The sequence below is a fragment of the Phoca vitulina genome, unplaced genomic scaffold (genome assembly GCF_004348235.1).
Source record: "Phoca vitulina isolate PV1807 unplaced genomic scaffold, GSC_HSeal_1.0 scaffold19, whole genome shotgun sequence".
NCBI lineage: Eukaryota > Metazoa > Chordata > Mammalia > Carnivora > Phocidae > Phoca > Phoca vitulina.
In genome coordinates this window covers 25,735,878-25,748,825 of record NW_022589722.1, presented here as the reverse complement: position 1 = coordinate 25,748,825, position 12,948 = coordinate 25,735,878, and the positions used below count along the sequence as shown (strand labels likewise).

The 12,948-nt window shown below is 58.1% G+C and overlaps 1 protein-coding gene across 1 annotated transcript in view; it reads right to left on the bottom strand.

The window, feature by feature from the left end:
* Positions 1-12,948, bottom strand: part of TAB1 (TGF-beta activated kinase 1 (MAP3K7) binding protein 1) — a 31,801-nt gene that overhangs the window by 1,837 nt on the left and 17,016 nt on the right. The window contains exons 4-10 of the mRNA XM_032416328.1: positions 9,223-9,309; positions 8,562-8,700; positions 7,498-7,611; positions 6,806-6,917; positions 4,647-4,791; positions 2,637-2,859; positions 1,405-1,567 (exon numbers count right to left, since the gene is read on the bottom strand). Of these exons, the coding sequence (XP_032272219.1) occupies positions 1,405-1,567; positions 2,637-2,859; positions 4,647-4,791; positions 6,806-6,917; positions 7,498-7,611; positions 8,562-8,700; positions 9,223-9,309 (983 nt within the window). The remainder of the gene's footprint in view (positions 1-1,404; positions 1,568-2,636; positions 2,860-4,646; positions 4,792-6,805; positions 6,918-7,497; positions 7,612-8,561; positions 8,701-9,222; positions 9,310-12,948) is intronic.

Here is a 12,948-nt window from a genome sequence, read left to right as displayed (position 1 = left end):
TCCTTAAGTTAACTAGAATTTAATAGAACGGATCACTCGGTTCAAGGGCTTGATCACCACGCATCCCAGCGGCTACGGTATCGGACACAGAACATCCATCTCCCTCAGAGCAGTGCTGAGCTAGAGGTGGTCCACTCCAGCCTCTCCAAATCCCACTGACCACAGGCAGGCAAGGGCTCTTCTCCCCGAAAACTGGCTGGGTGGGACAGGCCCCTGTTGTCAGAGCTCCCTGGGCACCCGGCTCTGTCACAAAGCACCTCACAGCCGGACAGCACCTGCTAGCCGGCCGCCCCACACCCAACACTGCCCAGCACCCAGCCCTGGCCCACCCACAGCGGGGCCCACCTAACACCCAGACACAGGCCGAAGGGAAGGGCCGTTTAGGGGCCCCAGGAGCAGAGGTGCGGCAGGATGGCTGGTTCTCCCGCCTGGCCTGGGACCCCTGCTGTCCCGCTCTGCCTCTGTGGACACTGCTGGTGGTTTCCTCCGGGCAGCCCTGCACTCGGGATGCCCACCGCTCGGCTGCCTGGCAGGCCCCGCTGGCCCCCAGCAGCAGCAGCTCTGGTGGCAATGGGGGCAGGGAGCCGGAAGGCCCCCTGGGAGGCAGAGGCCGAGAGCACCACTCCCTCCTGGGCGGCCCTTCCAATCGGCCACATCCTCTGAGTGGGCTGGGTGTGGCATCCCTATTATTCTGCGCAGGGCTGGAATGTGGAAACCAGATCCCCGTCCCCTGGCGTGGTGGGGTTGGGGGGGTGGACATTCCACAGAAGGGAAGGGGCTGGAGGGACACAGACCTGTGAGGCAGGTCTGCAGTGAGGAGGGGGGCCAGTCGGCTCACCCCTAGGCTCTGGGCCTCCTGCTGCCTCCGCCCCTCCCCCCTGCCTTAAACTAGACGACTCACTGTAAAGCTAAACTGGGACGCTTTAGTCAGAGCACCCACAGGCCAAACAATGTCCGCCAAGCGTGGATGCCACCGGGGAGGCTCCGAGATGGGGAGAAGATGGGAAAAGAGAAAAGAACAGGAGAACCTTCCCATTAAAGGAAAACGAATCTGTGGGACCCACGGGAAAGCACGAACAGCAGGCTGTCTGCATTAGAGGCCTATCTCCTCCCAGCCTGCCTCGCCCACTCTGCCCCCGAACCTCCACCCCTCCCAGGTCTGGGTTCAGTGAGCTGCTGGAACCTGCAGGGCTGCCTCCTCCTGCCTCCGGGTCTGGGGAGGACCCCCAGGGATGGAGCTGGGGGATGTGAGAGGCACAGGACCCCAGCGCACCTCACCCAACATCACTCGACCCCAGGACTCGGCCCGTGGCCACTGCTGTCCAGGTACTGAGGGCTGTCCCAGGAGGCAGGCTGTCCCAGGAGGCAGGCCTGCGGGAGGCTGGGGGCGGGGTGAGGGCTTACTTGGTGAGGGTGGGAGTGGCTTCGTCCAGGGTGGAGGCGCTGTGGGCCCCATTGAGCAGCTGGCCCTGGGAGGGCATGACGAGGGAGAGGGTCACGCTGGTCTTGCTGGTGCTCTGGGCGCTGGAGTACGGCACGGAGACGGGGTACACACGTCCTCCTGCAGCTTGGGGAGGAAGAGAGCAGTGGGCCGCAGGGAGTGGCTGAGGGGGGATCCCTGGGGTGCTGGGAACAGGGCTGCCGTGGGGCCTGCTGGGGGCAGTGTCTGAGGGGCCGAGTAGGTGGGCAGCGGCCAGGCCTGGCTCCCAACACCGCCCCTTGGGACAGTGAAGGGGTGTCTGTCTCAGGGCAGACTCTTCCAGGTGGCAGCTGGGGGAGGGGGGCTCATCTCAGCAACAAAGCACCAGTGGTACTTAAAGCAGGAGGAGAGTATGCGCTGAGCTGCCTCTAGGAAAGGGTTACTGCCAGGCTTCCCACGGTGCTCTCAGCCCAGGGGTAAGCTGAGGTTGGCCCAGCAAAAATCTGGTTGCAAAAACAAGTTAGAGAAAATCGGGTGACCCTGGTGTCCGTGGGGAAACAAATCCATTGCTTGTGTGCTAAGCCCTGCTTGTCTGAAAAAAGAAAAGGAAACACAGCCCCTAGGAATTGATGGTCTCGACACTGAGCGGCCCTGGGAGAGAAACAGAAAAGGACCAGCACCTCTCTTCCTGAGCAACCTGATCACAGAATTACAAAGGCAGAAAACAAAGCATCTCGGCCTCACCCCCGACAAGGCCCAGGGACAGAGCCAGGCTTCGGGGGACCCTCTGTCCACATGTGTAACCTCGCCTCCCTCTCTTCCTTCCAGAGCCTCAGCTCCTCAGTAAAAGGGGGAGCCACCTGCACCTAGGGTTTTCAGGAGGCCTCAGGGAACTCCGTGGACCCAGCAGACACCCAAGCAGTGGCGGCTACCATCCCTATTATGTGGCCTTGTGGCTTGGCAAAGCGCTTGTTCACGCACTCAGGCCTTTAGGAGGTCTGCCGGGCAGCTGCTAGGATCCTCATTTCACAGGCAAAAGGAAAAAAAAAAAACAACAACAAACTCAGATCAGAAAGCTTAAAAGTCAGAGAGACCAGATTAGAACGGTTCCAAGCCAGGCCTCTGGCTCCACGTCTACTCCAGGCAGCAAGGCCCACCCCAACCCCGGTCCCAGCCGGCCTCCTCAGGTGGCTCCCCGTCTACACTGCGCACGTACCTGGGGCCGGGGACGGTGTGGGCTGGCTCATCTCGCCCAGCGGGTAGCCAAAGTTCCTCACCAGCAGGGTCATGTCCTCGTGCCTCGGGCAGAACTTGGCACGCTCGCCGCCGCTGGCAAAGGTGTCCCCGTGGATGCGCTTCACCCGGTCCACCACGGCCTGGGCCACGGCATCCAGGGAAGTCTGCTTGGCGAACTCGGTGTCGATCATGGCGGCGATCTCCTGGGGGTAAGGGGGAGCAAAACCTGGTGAGGAACAGGGAGGGGGCGCCCAGGACTGCGGCCCATGACTTCAGAGCTGAATCCAGATGCTTGGGGGGCATCAGCCAAGCAGGTGAAGGAAGTCTTCACCAGCCAAGCCTGTAATCTGAGCTTTTCAAGGTATTCAGGATAGGGCGCCTGGGTGGCTCAGTTGGTTAAGCGACTGCCTTCAGCTCAGGTCGTGATCCTGGAGTCCCGGGATCGAGTCCCACATCGGGCTCCCTGCTCAGCAGGGGGTCTGCTTCTCCCTCTGACCCTCTTCCCTCTCGTGCTCTCTGTCTCTCATTCTCTCTCAAATAAATAAATAAAAAATCTTTAAAAAAAAAAAAAAAAAAACAAGGTATTCAGGATAATTCTTCTGGAACTTTCTCATTAGAAAAGGTGTGACCTTGTGATCTCTCCAATTGTTGGCTTCCACACCAATAAAATGGGGGATAATATCCACCTCGCTGGGTTATGAGGAGGATTAAATTGCACAGTGGGAGGGCACTCTGGAGACCACGAAAAAGCCTGGTACGAATTGCTGTTATTATCAAGTTTCCTTTCCTGGAACAAACCTACTGTAGGCTACATTACACCATTTTTGTTAGAAATAGGGAATATAGAATGAAGACAGGCCTCAGAGAAGTCCACTATCCAGTTTACTCTAGAACCCAGCAAAAGCCACTGGATAATTCTTTGGCAAAGACCAAAAACAAGGAAAAGAAAAAAAAAAAATCACACTGACAGTAAGTTCACAAACACAAACACAAAATCCTCCACATGACGGCTGGCCTGAGTCTCTTGGAGGTAGGAGAGCTGGGGCAGGTCACAGGAGATGACCCGAGCCCGTCTGGGGTGGGCTCAGGTCCATCACTGACCGGCCGTCACCTCAGAACCTCAGGCAAGCCCCTGAACTCCATGAGCCCCAAGTTCCCTAACTTGACGTGGCAGTGAGCCCCTGCCTCTTGGGTTACACGGCTACTGGCAGGAACGATAAGACAAAATGGATGAAAAACCTTGAACAGGGGTTATCAGGAGTCAGGCACATGAAACATTTTCTTCCTAATTTTTAATTAAAAAGAGAACAAAGCAGAAAAAGTTACTTTCCTACAGGAAGCACAAATGAAAGGAGACACACAACCTGAATTCACTATCCAAGGTCAGGAAAAGGTAGCTTCCCTTCAAAATTATCCTTGAGGTGACTGTCTCGAAGCTACAGCGTTAGGGACAATTGTCTGACACGTGTGCTCTCAGCATTGGAAAAATAAGCGGCTCCCACTGGCAGGGGACCCAGGCTTATCACACCTCGTCCTCACCACAATCCCAAAAAGGTAGATGTTATCACCTCCTGTGTCAGAGAGGAGGAGCAAGCTGTGAGCAAGTGCAGCTCAGAGGGGAGGGGAGGGGAGGCGGAGGGAAGCTGAGGCTCAGGCCATACCCTCTGGGCTCTCCTCCTTGGACCAGGGCCCTTCTCAGACACACTCCAGAGCAATGTGCCCCTGGAAATTCACTTCCTAGGGTCCTGGGGACAGAGCCTGCTTCAAGCCCAGAACAAGCACAGCTTTTGGGTGGGATGGGTATTCCCGGAGCGCTGGACATTTTCTTCCCCCAGCTTTGAACGCACAGAAGCTGTCTGGTGAGGGCATTTGAGAACCGGAGCTCTGGGTCCCTGAGCACCGTGGAGCGAGCAGGAGGGCTGGCTGGGTCCCCAGGGGAGCACACCGCGCTGCGGGCTGGCTGGCGGCGCTCTGCCCGGGCCGGGCTCACCTGGTTGGCCTGCCCGGGCCCGTGGGCGGCCTCCAGAGCCTTGTAGAGCCCCTCCGACATCAGCACCAGGAAGCCAGTCACCCCATCCAGGGGCTGCGCACCGTGGATCTCGGGCTCCGCGATAATCGGCTTGGACTTGGCGGCACTGTGGGAAGAGAGCGTGGGGAGAGCTGTGCTTGGAAGGGCCCCAGGGGACATTTCTTCTGCTGAAGGCAAGAATCCACCCAGGATGTAAAGTAAAATGCACATGTGACAAGAGGAAAAGAAACAGAGGAAAGAGAAGACCAGAAAAACAGACCTGTCTTCTGAGGGTAGTTCCTAACGTAAAGCTCTGAGGGCCCGGAGAGCCAGTGGGGCCGCTGGGGTCAGGACGGTGAGGGTCGGTGCCTGATGCTGGCCCCGGGCCCCATCCCCTGTCCACAGCCCCCGTGCGGTGGCAGGAGGGACAGCACGAGGGTGGGGATCACTTTTAGAAGCCCACTTCTCCCAGGCTCCTCCAGAACGAGTACCCACGCATACCCCACGGCCACTCCCCGGGGGCGCGGGGACCCTTCACCGAGGGGCTAGCAGAGCCAGAACGTCACAAAGTGCCAACAGGTGCGCACGCGGAGGCAAGTCTAAGACGTTCCTGGCAACAGCACTTGGAAGAGCAGAGTCTGGAAATATCCTGGGAGCCCATGAGTAGGGGCCGGCGAGCGCCGCTGCAGGCCTGCTCCGGGCCCCCGGGAGCCGTTTCAGAGAGCGCCACCAGCCTACCCTGCGCCGCGCAGGGGGGAGGACAGCATCCATCCGGAATCGAGGGGGGTGCAGGGCGCTGGAAAGGGTAGGCCAGCCCCAGTGGGCGTTTTGGGAAGAGGGCTTCCCCCCGCAAACACCCCCCCCACACATGCGCACAGGAGCTCCGGGGCAGGATGCGGGAGAGACCAGCAGCTTCTGGGGAAGGAGTCCAGGCTTGGGGTGGGAGGAAAACTTACTTTTCACTGTGTATCCTTGGCACTATTTGAATTGTTTTGAACCACATATGTACTTTCCAATTAAGCACACAGAACCCCACAAATTAGAGACAAAAGTTTCCAAACTCAACTGCCTAAATCTTGTGAGAGTAAGGAGTGGTAACCATGCTTTCTAGGCCATGAGGAGTCTGGCTCCGATGCTGGGGACTCTGGTATGACCCCCCATAGCTCTCTCTGGTTGTGACGGCAACACACACCTCCCGGTCCCCCCCAACACCCCATACACCCAAACCACACCCCCACACACATACCACAACCCCCCACACCGCATACACCCACCACACACACCACACCCACACATACATGCCACACCCCTCCACATACCACAGACATACACACGCCCCCCACCCCTCCCACACCCTCCCACACACCCCACATATATCCCACACCCTCCCACACACCACACACACCACACACACCACACCACATACTGCACACACACACACGAACCCCCCCCCATGTCTATTTTCCCAATCGATATTAAGGACGTTGCTCTGGATTCAGGATGCCTGGGTTCCAGTCCTGCCTCAGCCCCTGCCAGCCCTGTGACCAGGCAGGCTCCCTGATGTCCCTGCATCTGTTTCCTCAGATGAACATACCTTTGGGGCAACAACAGTACCTACCTCACAGGGCCCGAGTGAGGACTGAGTAAGACTGTGTGTAAAGAGCTGGGCACAGGCTTGGTACAATAACGGCCCACAATCATCACTGCTGCCCATTTGCTGCCCTGAGCCCTGGGTGGCACCCGGAAGGGAAGTGTCCTCGGAGGGCCGTGTCCACTTCGTCCTGCCCTCTGCCCCGGGCCCAGCCACAGGCAGCACGGATGAGCAGGCCTGCGGGCCGTCCCTATCCACACCTGGCGGCCCGTGCCGACGCTGGTCACTCCTGTCAGGCCCTGTGGCACTGGCTGCTGCCCTCGGCTTTGACTCAGCTCCCCAACCTGACCCCTTGCCAGCCCAGCTCTACGGAACGCCCGCTCCCGGCCTGTTGGGTCTAGGGCCACACACCAACCTCTCTGGAGGAAGGAAAGTCTTCTTGGGCTCTCAACTACCTCAACTGCATCTTTTTGTCCCTAGAGCCTAAAATCTGCTTCTGCCCAGACCCTCTTGGCCTTACAAACAGGGGGCAGCGAGGCCGGCTGCCTACCTGAGTAGGTCGACGTCAGTGTAGCCATATTTGACCTTGTAATCCCCGATGCGTCTGGTGCTCTCCTGCCCACAGATGATCCCCACTTGCTTGATCTTTCCTGCATCCAAACCTGCCAGAGGGAGAACAGGACAATCCCAGATCCTGTTCATCATGAAGAACGAAAAGAACCACATACAGACATAGCCCCCAAAACAAGGCAAAGAAGACCCTCTGAACGGAAAATGAAGTCACATCAGGGCACCCTAGGGAGCAGCTCACACGGAGCGCCCCAGCGTCCTCAGTGCCCAGCCCCATCAGAACGCCCCCTCCCTCAGGGCCCTGGGCAGGGAGGGAACGGCTACGCCGTGGTGGCTGTGACCTTGGGACTTCTCTGGCCTCTTAGTCTCTAGCAATCATAGTACCTACTACTCGGTACTCTTAGAAGCACTTTACATATAAGGACTCTTAACCCTCACGATGCCCTGCGGCAGGTGTTACTACGATCCTCATTACAGATGGGGAAACTGAGGCACAAAAAACTTCCAAAATTCTGAACATCACCAGCTAGTAAGGGGCAGAGCTGGGATCCAACCCCAGGCAGGCTGGTCCCAGGCCCAAGGTCACAGCCTGAGCACTTCACTCCTCTCCCTACACGGCCCCCAGAAGAGGACAGAGGGTGAGCCATGGGGGTCGGCCCCACCCTGACTCACCCAGCTGAGAGAGGCGGAAGAGCTCGTCCTCGTTCTCTGTGGTGTGGTCCACGTTCAGCTGGGTCACCTGCAGCCCGTCCACCGTGGATTTGCATAAAAGGGCACGATTTGTACCTGCAGGAGAATTTGAGAAGCTGAGCCAAGTCTGCATAAGGGGAGGATACGGGGAGGAACAGACGTGTTGAGCGAAGAGAGAGAGAGAGAGAGAGGAGGCAGGCATCTCACACAGGGAAATCTTGAAACGAGCAAAGAAAATAGGCTTAGACCACTGGGGTGAGTCACCAGTCAGGGCATGCTGATGATATTAAGGAATTAGGTTAAACTTTCCCGGTGTCATCCTAGGATAATTATGATTTTTACTAGGAGACCTTTTCTCTAGAGAGACGTACTAAACTATTTACAAAGAGATAACATGACATGATGTCTGGGGTTCACGGGGACAAAGGGCTGGAGAAGAAATGAGACTGGTCTCGAGGAGGTGACCGTTGGGGCTGGGGGATGGGCACACGGGTGTTCACTCTCTGCTTTTCACCCTATCTTTTCACATTTTTGAGTTCTGTCCACAATGAAATCTTAAGGAAAAGAGGGACATTATCAGTGGGGTCTCTACACCACTCCTACAGTAATCTGCACCCTGTGGGTAAGACCTTGGGTTCCCAGATGGCCTCTTCTTTGCCCACAAATCCAAATATCCTTATGGCCCCTCACCCAGCCCATCTCGCCACCCCTCCTGGGATGCCGAGTGGGTCTTCCACAGCCAGGCAACCTCTTCCAGGAGAGGAAGCCACTGAGGTGACCCAGAGAGGGGACACAACTCGCCCATAGCCAGTTGGGGCAGAGTGGGGACGACAGCCGGGAGGCCTGCCTCCTAGCCAGTACCGCTAACTCCCCGCACTGGGACTGGGGCATTCCTGTGCAGAAATAGGGAAACGGACCCCATGGCCTCAGGAGACACGGGCTGGAGGGCTTACATGTCTGGGAAGCAGACTGCCCAAAGAACACACAGGCCTTGAGGCTGATCTCTCGCCCAGCACTCCCCGCCCTGGGACAGGTAGGTGGCTCACCGACATTGGCGACGTAGAGCTTGTTGTTGAGCAGGACCGCCACGACAGCCATGGCTCCTCCCGAAATCTCCCTCTCCAGTACCTTGAGTCTTTCGAGGATCTTCTGATACTGAGGAGGCAGCTGGTGCTGAGGGACACCCTACAGGCCATCATCAGGGGGTCAGAGCAGGCTGGGTCCTCGGAGACCATCTCACCAGCTGTCCCTCCCTTAAAAGGCAAGGATCCGAGGGCCTGGCCGGGATGAAGCCGCACCGCAGCTCAAGGGCAGGCTTCTCGCACGAAGGCCAGACATGACCTTACTCGTCCTGTCGGTTCTGGAAGCGCTGGTGGCTGATGTGGGGGGTGGGTGATGAGGGCTATGGACAGGTTCAGGTCGAGGACTGAGCTGGAAGGGCCTTTTCTCACATCCTTCACTGCCCACCCCCATGCCGAGCCCGAGTGAAGCTGCCCACAGTGGGCCAGGGAGGCCCCTCGGCGGGGGGGGCGGGGGCTCTGCAAACGCACTGTTGCCCAGTCCCTCAGTCAGGAACTGTCCCCCTAATTCCTGCCTCTCTGGCCCAGTCATGTCAATGGCTGGGGAGTGACATGGCAGCTAAGTCCCTGCTCCTCGCAAAGCTGGGCCCTGGGGTGCTTCCCTGGGGGAGCAGGCTGGGGAGATTACCTCTGGCAGCTGGGACTGGAGGCTCGCCTTCTCGGCCAACGCGTCATCGATGGACTCCAGGAAGCTCCTTTCCACCACATCGAAGGCCTGGAGGCACAGAGGACAGGGAGGGGTGTCAGGGAAAAGGCCAGTTCAAAATACCATTGTCACCAGATACTGAAATGTCTATTAATAGTAACAAATTCTGGGGGTGCCTGGGTGGCTCAGGTGGTTGAGCATCTGCCTTTGGCTCAGGTCATGATCCCAGGGTCCCAGGATCGAGCCCCACGTCTCCCTGCTCAGCGGGGAGCCTGCTTCTCTCTCTGCCCCTCCCTCCTACTCTGCTCTCTCTTGCTATCTCTCTCTCTCAAATAAATAAAATCTTAAAAAAAATAGTGACAAATTCTGTACGAACTACAGGTCATCAGGTGGTAGGGGCTTCACACGTGGTACTGCGAGGCCTGTGGTTCCCACAGAGCCGTGCTGGACAGAGACGTCAGCCCCATGGGGCTGGAGCCCTCTAGGTAGCACTGCAGAGACCAGAGAGGCAGGAGCCTGCGGAGAGGTTCCGAGCAAGGCTTGGAATCAGGCCACCTGGGGTGAATCCCAGCTCTGCCACTTGTCCGCCGGGCAGTCTCCATCTCATCCACGAAGGAGACCAGCGCTGCTCTGGGGGGGGGACTGAGATAATCCACCCTGCGCACCCAGCACCTGGCTCAGCGGGAGCCAAGGGCAATGACACCTCGTATCATCACTACATCCTGCCGGTCAATTGCCCGTCAGCCGGTCACACTGCTGCCTTTCAGGGGGTAGAGGGGTGGGGGAAATAGCCGAGAATCACTGGCGCGGGGCCCTGAGGCCACGGAGGCCCTCTGGCCCAGGTGCTAAGGCTGGAAAACGGCCGGGAACACTGTTTTCGAGGAATAGGAATCCATCCTTCTCATCGAAAACTAAGTGCCTCTGGACGTGCTTCCAAAAAGAGATGCCAGGAGGAAAACCTCCAGAACATCAGCAAGCAGAAAGCAGAACTGGCCAGTTGAGTCCCAGCAAACCCGAAGTGAGGAGGCAAGGCCCAGGGCTGCCTGCAGCCCCAAGAGGCTGAGAACCTAAGCCTCACCTGGATGAAAGGGATCACCCTAAATTACCGTTCCTACCAGAGCTCAGCCCTCTCCCACCACACCCCTTTGTCCAAGGTACATCCCTGACGCCCCTCTCCCCAGGAGGATCCCTCCAGAGCCCACCCTGCCACTCATGGGGAAGGACTGCAGCTGGCTGCCTGGTCCTGGACTCTGGGGATGTGGAGAGCCCCTGTGTGACGGGAACAACTTTTGAGAAAAACAACTTTGCCTTTGAGTGGCTGCCTACATGTCTGACAGGGTGACAGCCCTGCTCCTAACCAGAGTCTGGACACTTAGATAATGGCCCGAGCTCAGGAGTCCCACCAAAAATTCCTGCTTCGCAGTTCCTGGGGCACCTTTTAAAATAACCACGTAGAGTTAAGGCTATGAAAAGTAGTGACCTCCACCCCAACCACCTTGTTAGTAACAGGTGCTTGCCACCCTGCTCTTTATCTCGTGCTGGCTCCTGACCTGGGAGGGAGGACTGTCCACCCACCCACCCCCGCTCAATGGCGCCCTCTTGCTTCTGGGATCTGTAAGTAATAATAAATCTGTGGCAGGTGGGATTGCACCTTCGGTCAGAGCAGTCCTGTGGGTCTCCCGTCCCCAGAGGGGGTGCCTGGAGGCTGAGGGGGCTACCTGCCAACCTCATGACATCATCTTTATACAATATACCTGCTCTGGCTTCTCAGCGCAACTGGTGACAAGGATGGGCTTGGGGGTGGGGGCAGTCTGTCCTACATGATGCCTGGGAGCTGCGAACGGCTTGCTAACTTGCTCCCCCAGACTGATCCGGTTCTCCGGGAAGGGACCACTGCTTGCTGGCCGTCCGCGGTGTCGCCTGGCACCACGCCGGGTGCTGCTACAAATGCCCACCCTAAACTGTTCGTGCTGTGAAAGGTCAGGCTCCCCCGCAGAGACCGGCCAGCAAGCCCCGATCTGAGGCAGATGTTTCCTATTCGTCTCTGAATGAGACCCCACTGGGTGTCTGGTCTGGAGGTGACTGGTTATAATCGCAGGTGAAAGCCGAGCCCCAGTGAGCTAACTAGGACAGTAGGGTTCTGCCTCCTTCCCAGCAGGGGCGCAGGCTACACGGCCCCTGGGAGCCGAGGAGAGTTCCCCTAGATTAGTGCCGGAAAAGGAGGCTGGCTGCTGGGCCCGCTGAGCTTGGGCGGCCCGCCCTAACCGGTGGCACAGACAACTCCACCAGGGGCATCCCGGCACCCCGGGTCAGCGCCTTCTCTGTTGTGTTCCCTGCTGTCACAAATCATCCCCCATCCCCAGGGGATGCTGGGAGTCCCGCCCCTGGCGTGCTACACCAGAACGAACCCTCACTAAAAGCAGGGCCCCTGAGCACACGCTACCAGCTCCTCCCCAGTCCCCAGAGGCTGCAAAACTACTAGGCTCTTGGAAAGCTCTGCTGAAACGGCCCGGGCCTCCCTGAGCGCCGCGGTGTAACAGGCCCAGCTGTTGCTGCTACGTTCTCGGGGCCGCGGGGCCCTCCCGGACACACTGGTGAGCGCTGCACCGGAGGAACCGCCTCCCCGGACGTATACCAGGCCACCCCAGAGCCGGAGGCGGCGGCACGGGTCGGGAAGGAGACAACCTCCATCCCAGGTGTTCCTGGCTACCTTCCATCGCACCACAATGTCCAATGATGACCAGCGTGGCCCGGAAATGGAGGCCGGTAACTATACCAGGCTGGCAATGCAAGATCTTCTAGAAACATTTGTTCAAAGTGGGGAGAAGGGTGCTGACTGACTCTTACGGGACTTTGAACTGGCTCCGAGCCGCTCTTTGCAGCGGCTGAGATGGGTCAGTCTGGCTAGCCTGGCCAACAGCTCTAAAATTCATAATTGGTTAAAAAAACAAAACAAACCACCCAAGGTACTAAGGACCCATTTTATTAGAGACACCCTAGAGGACCCCCGGACTTGGTGCCACAGGGCCTCCAAAGGTGTCAAGCCACAGAGGCAGGAGACAGACAAAATCAAAAAGGCGGTGGGCTCTGAGGAAGAGATCCCCTAAGCCTCGGGAGCCCTCGGAGATAAGGAGGAAGATGCTCCGCCTCTCCTGACTCAGATTTAAGCCCAAATCTTGTTTGCCCCTATAGCCAGGAACCCAATGGAGGGGCCCTAGGGGATACGGAGGCTTCTGGGCCCCTTCTGGGTACCCACGGAGGGGTGGCCTGCAACCCTCCTGAGATGACCCATAGGCCTCTCTGGGTAGCTCCGGAGGTCAAGGACCCTTCATGACTTGCTCTCAAGATGGCCAGGACCCAAGTTAGAGGTCTTGGCTCAGGTGCTGTGGATGCTGTCACCTCCTGGCATGCCCCAGCCCCAACAGCAGGATCTGGATCCTGGGCCCTGACCTCTGAGAGGGGCAGCTGCCCAAGCCCCTGCCCCAGGGACCCAGCCGTCCCCTGGGGCCTGTCCCTCCTCCAGGAGACAACCATCCGTATACTTCTCTAATTACCCACTGGGACACATAAAGACATAAAGACATTTTACTGCTCTTGTGGACACTTCCTGGGAACCCCTCCCCACATCAGTGAGGGGCACCCTTTAAAAGACAAGGCGTAACAGGCAAGATATAGAAGGCGTTCAACCTCCATGGGATGGGATCCACC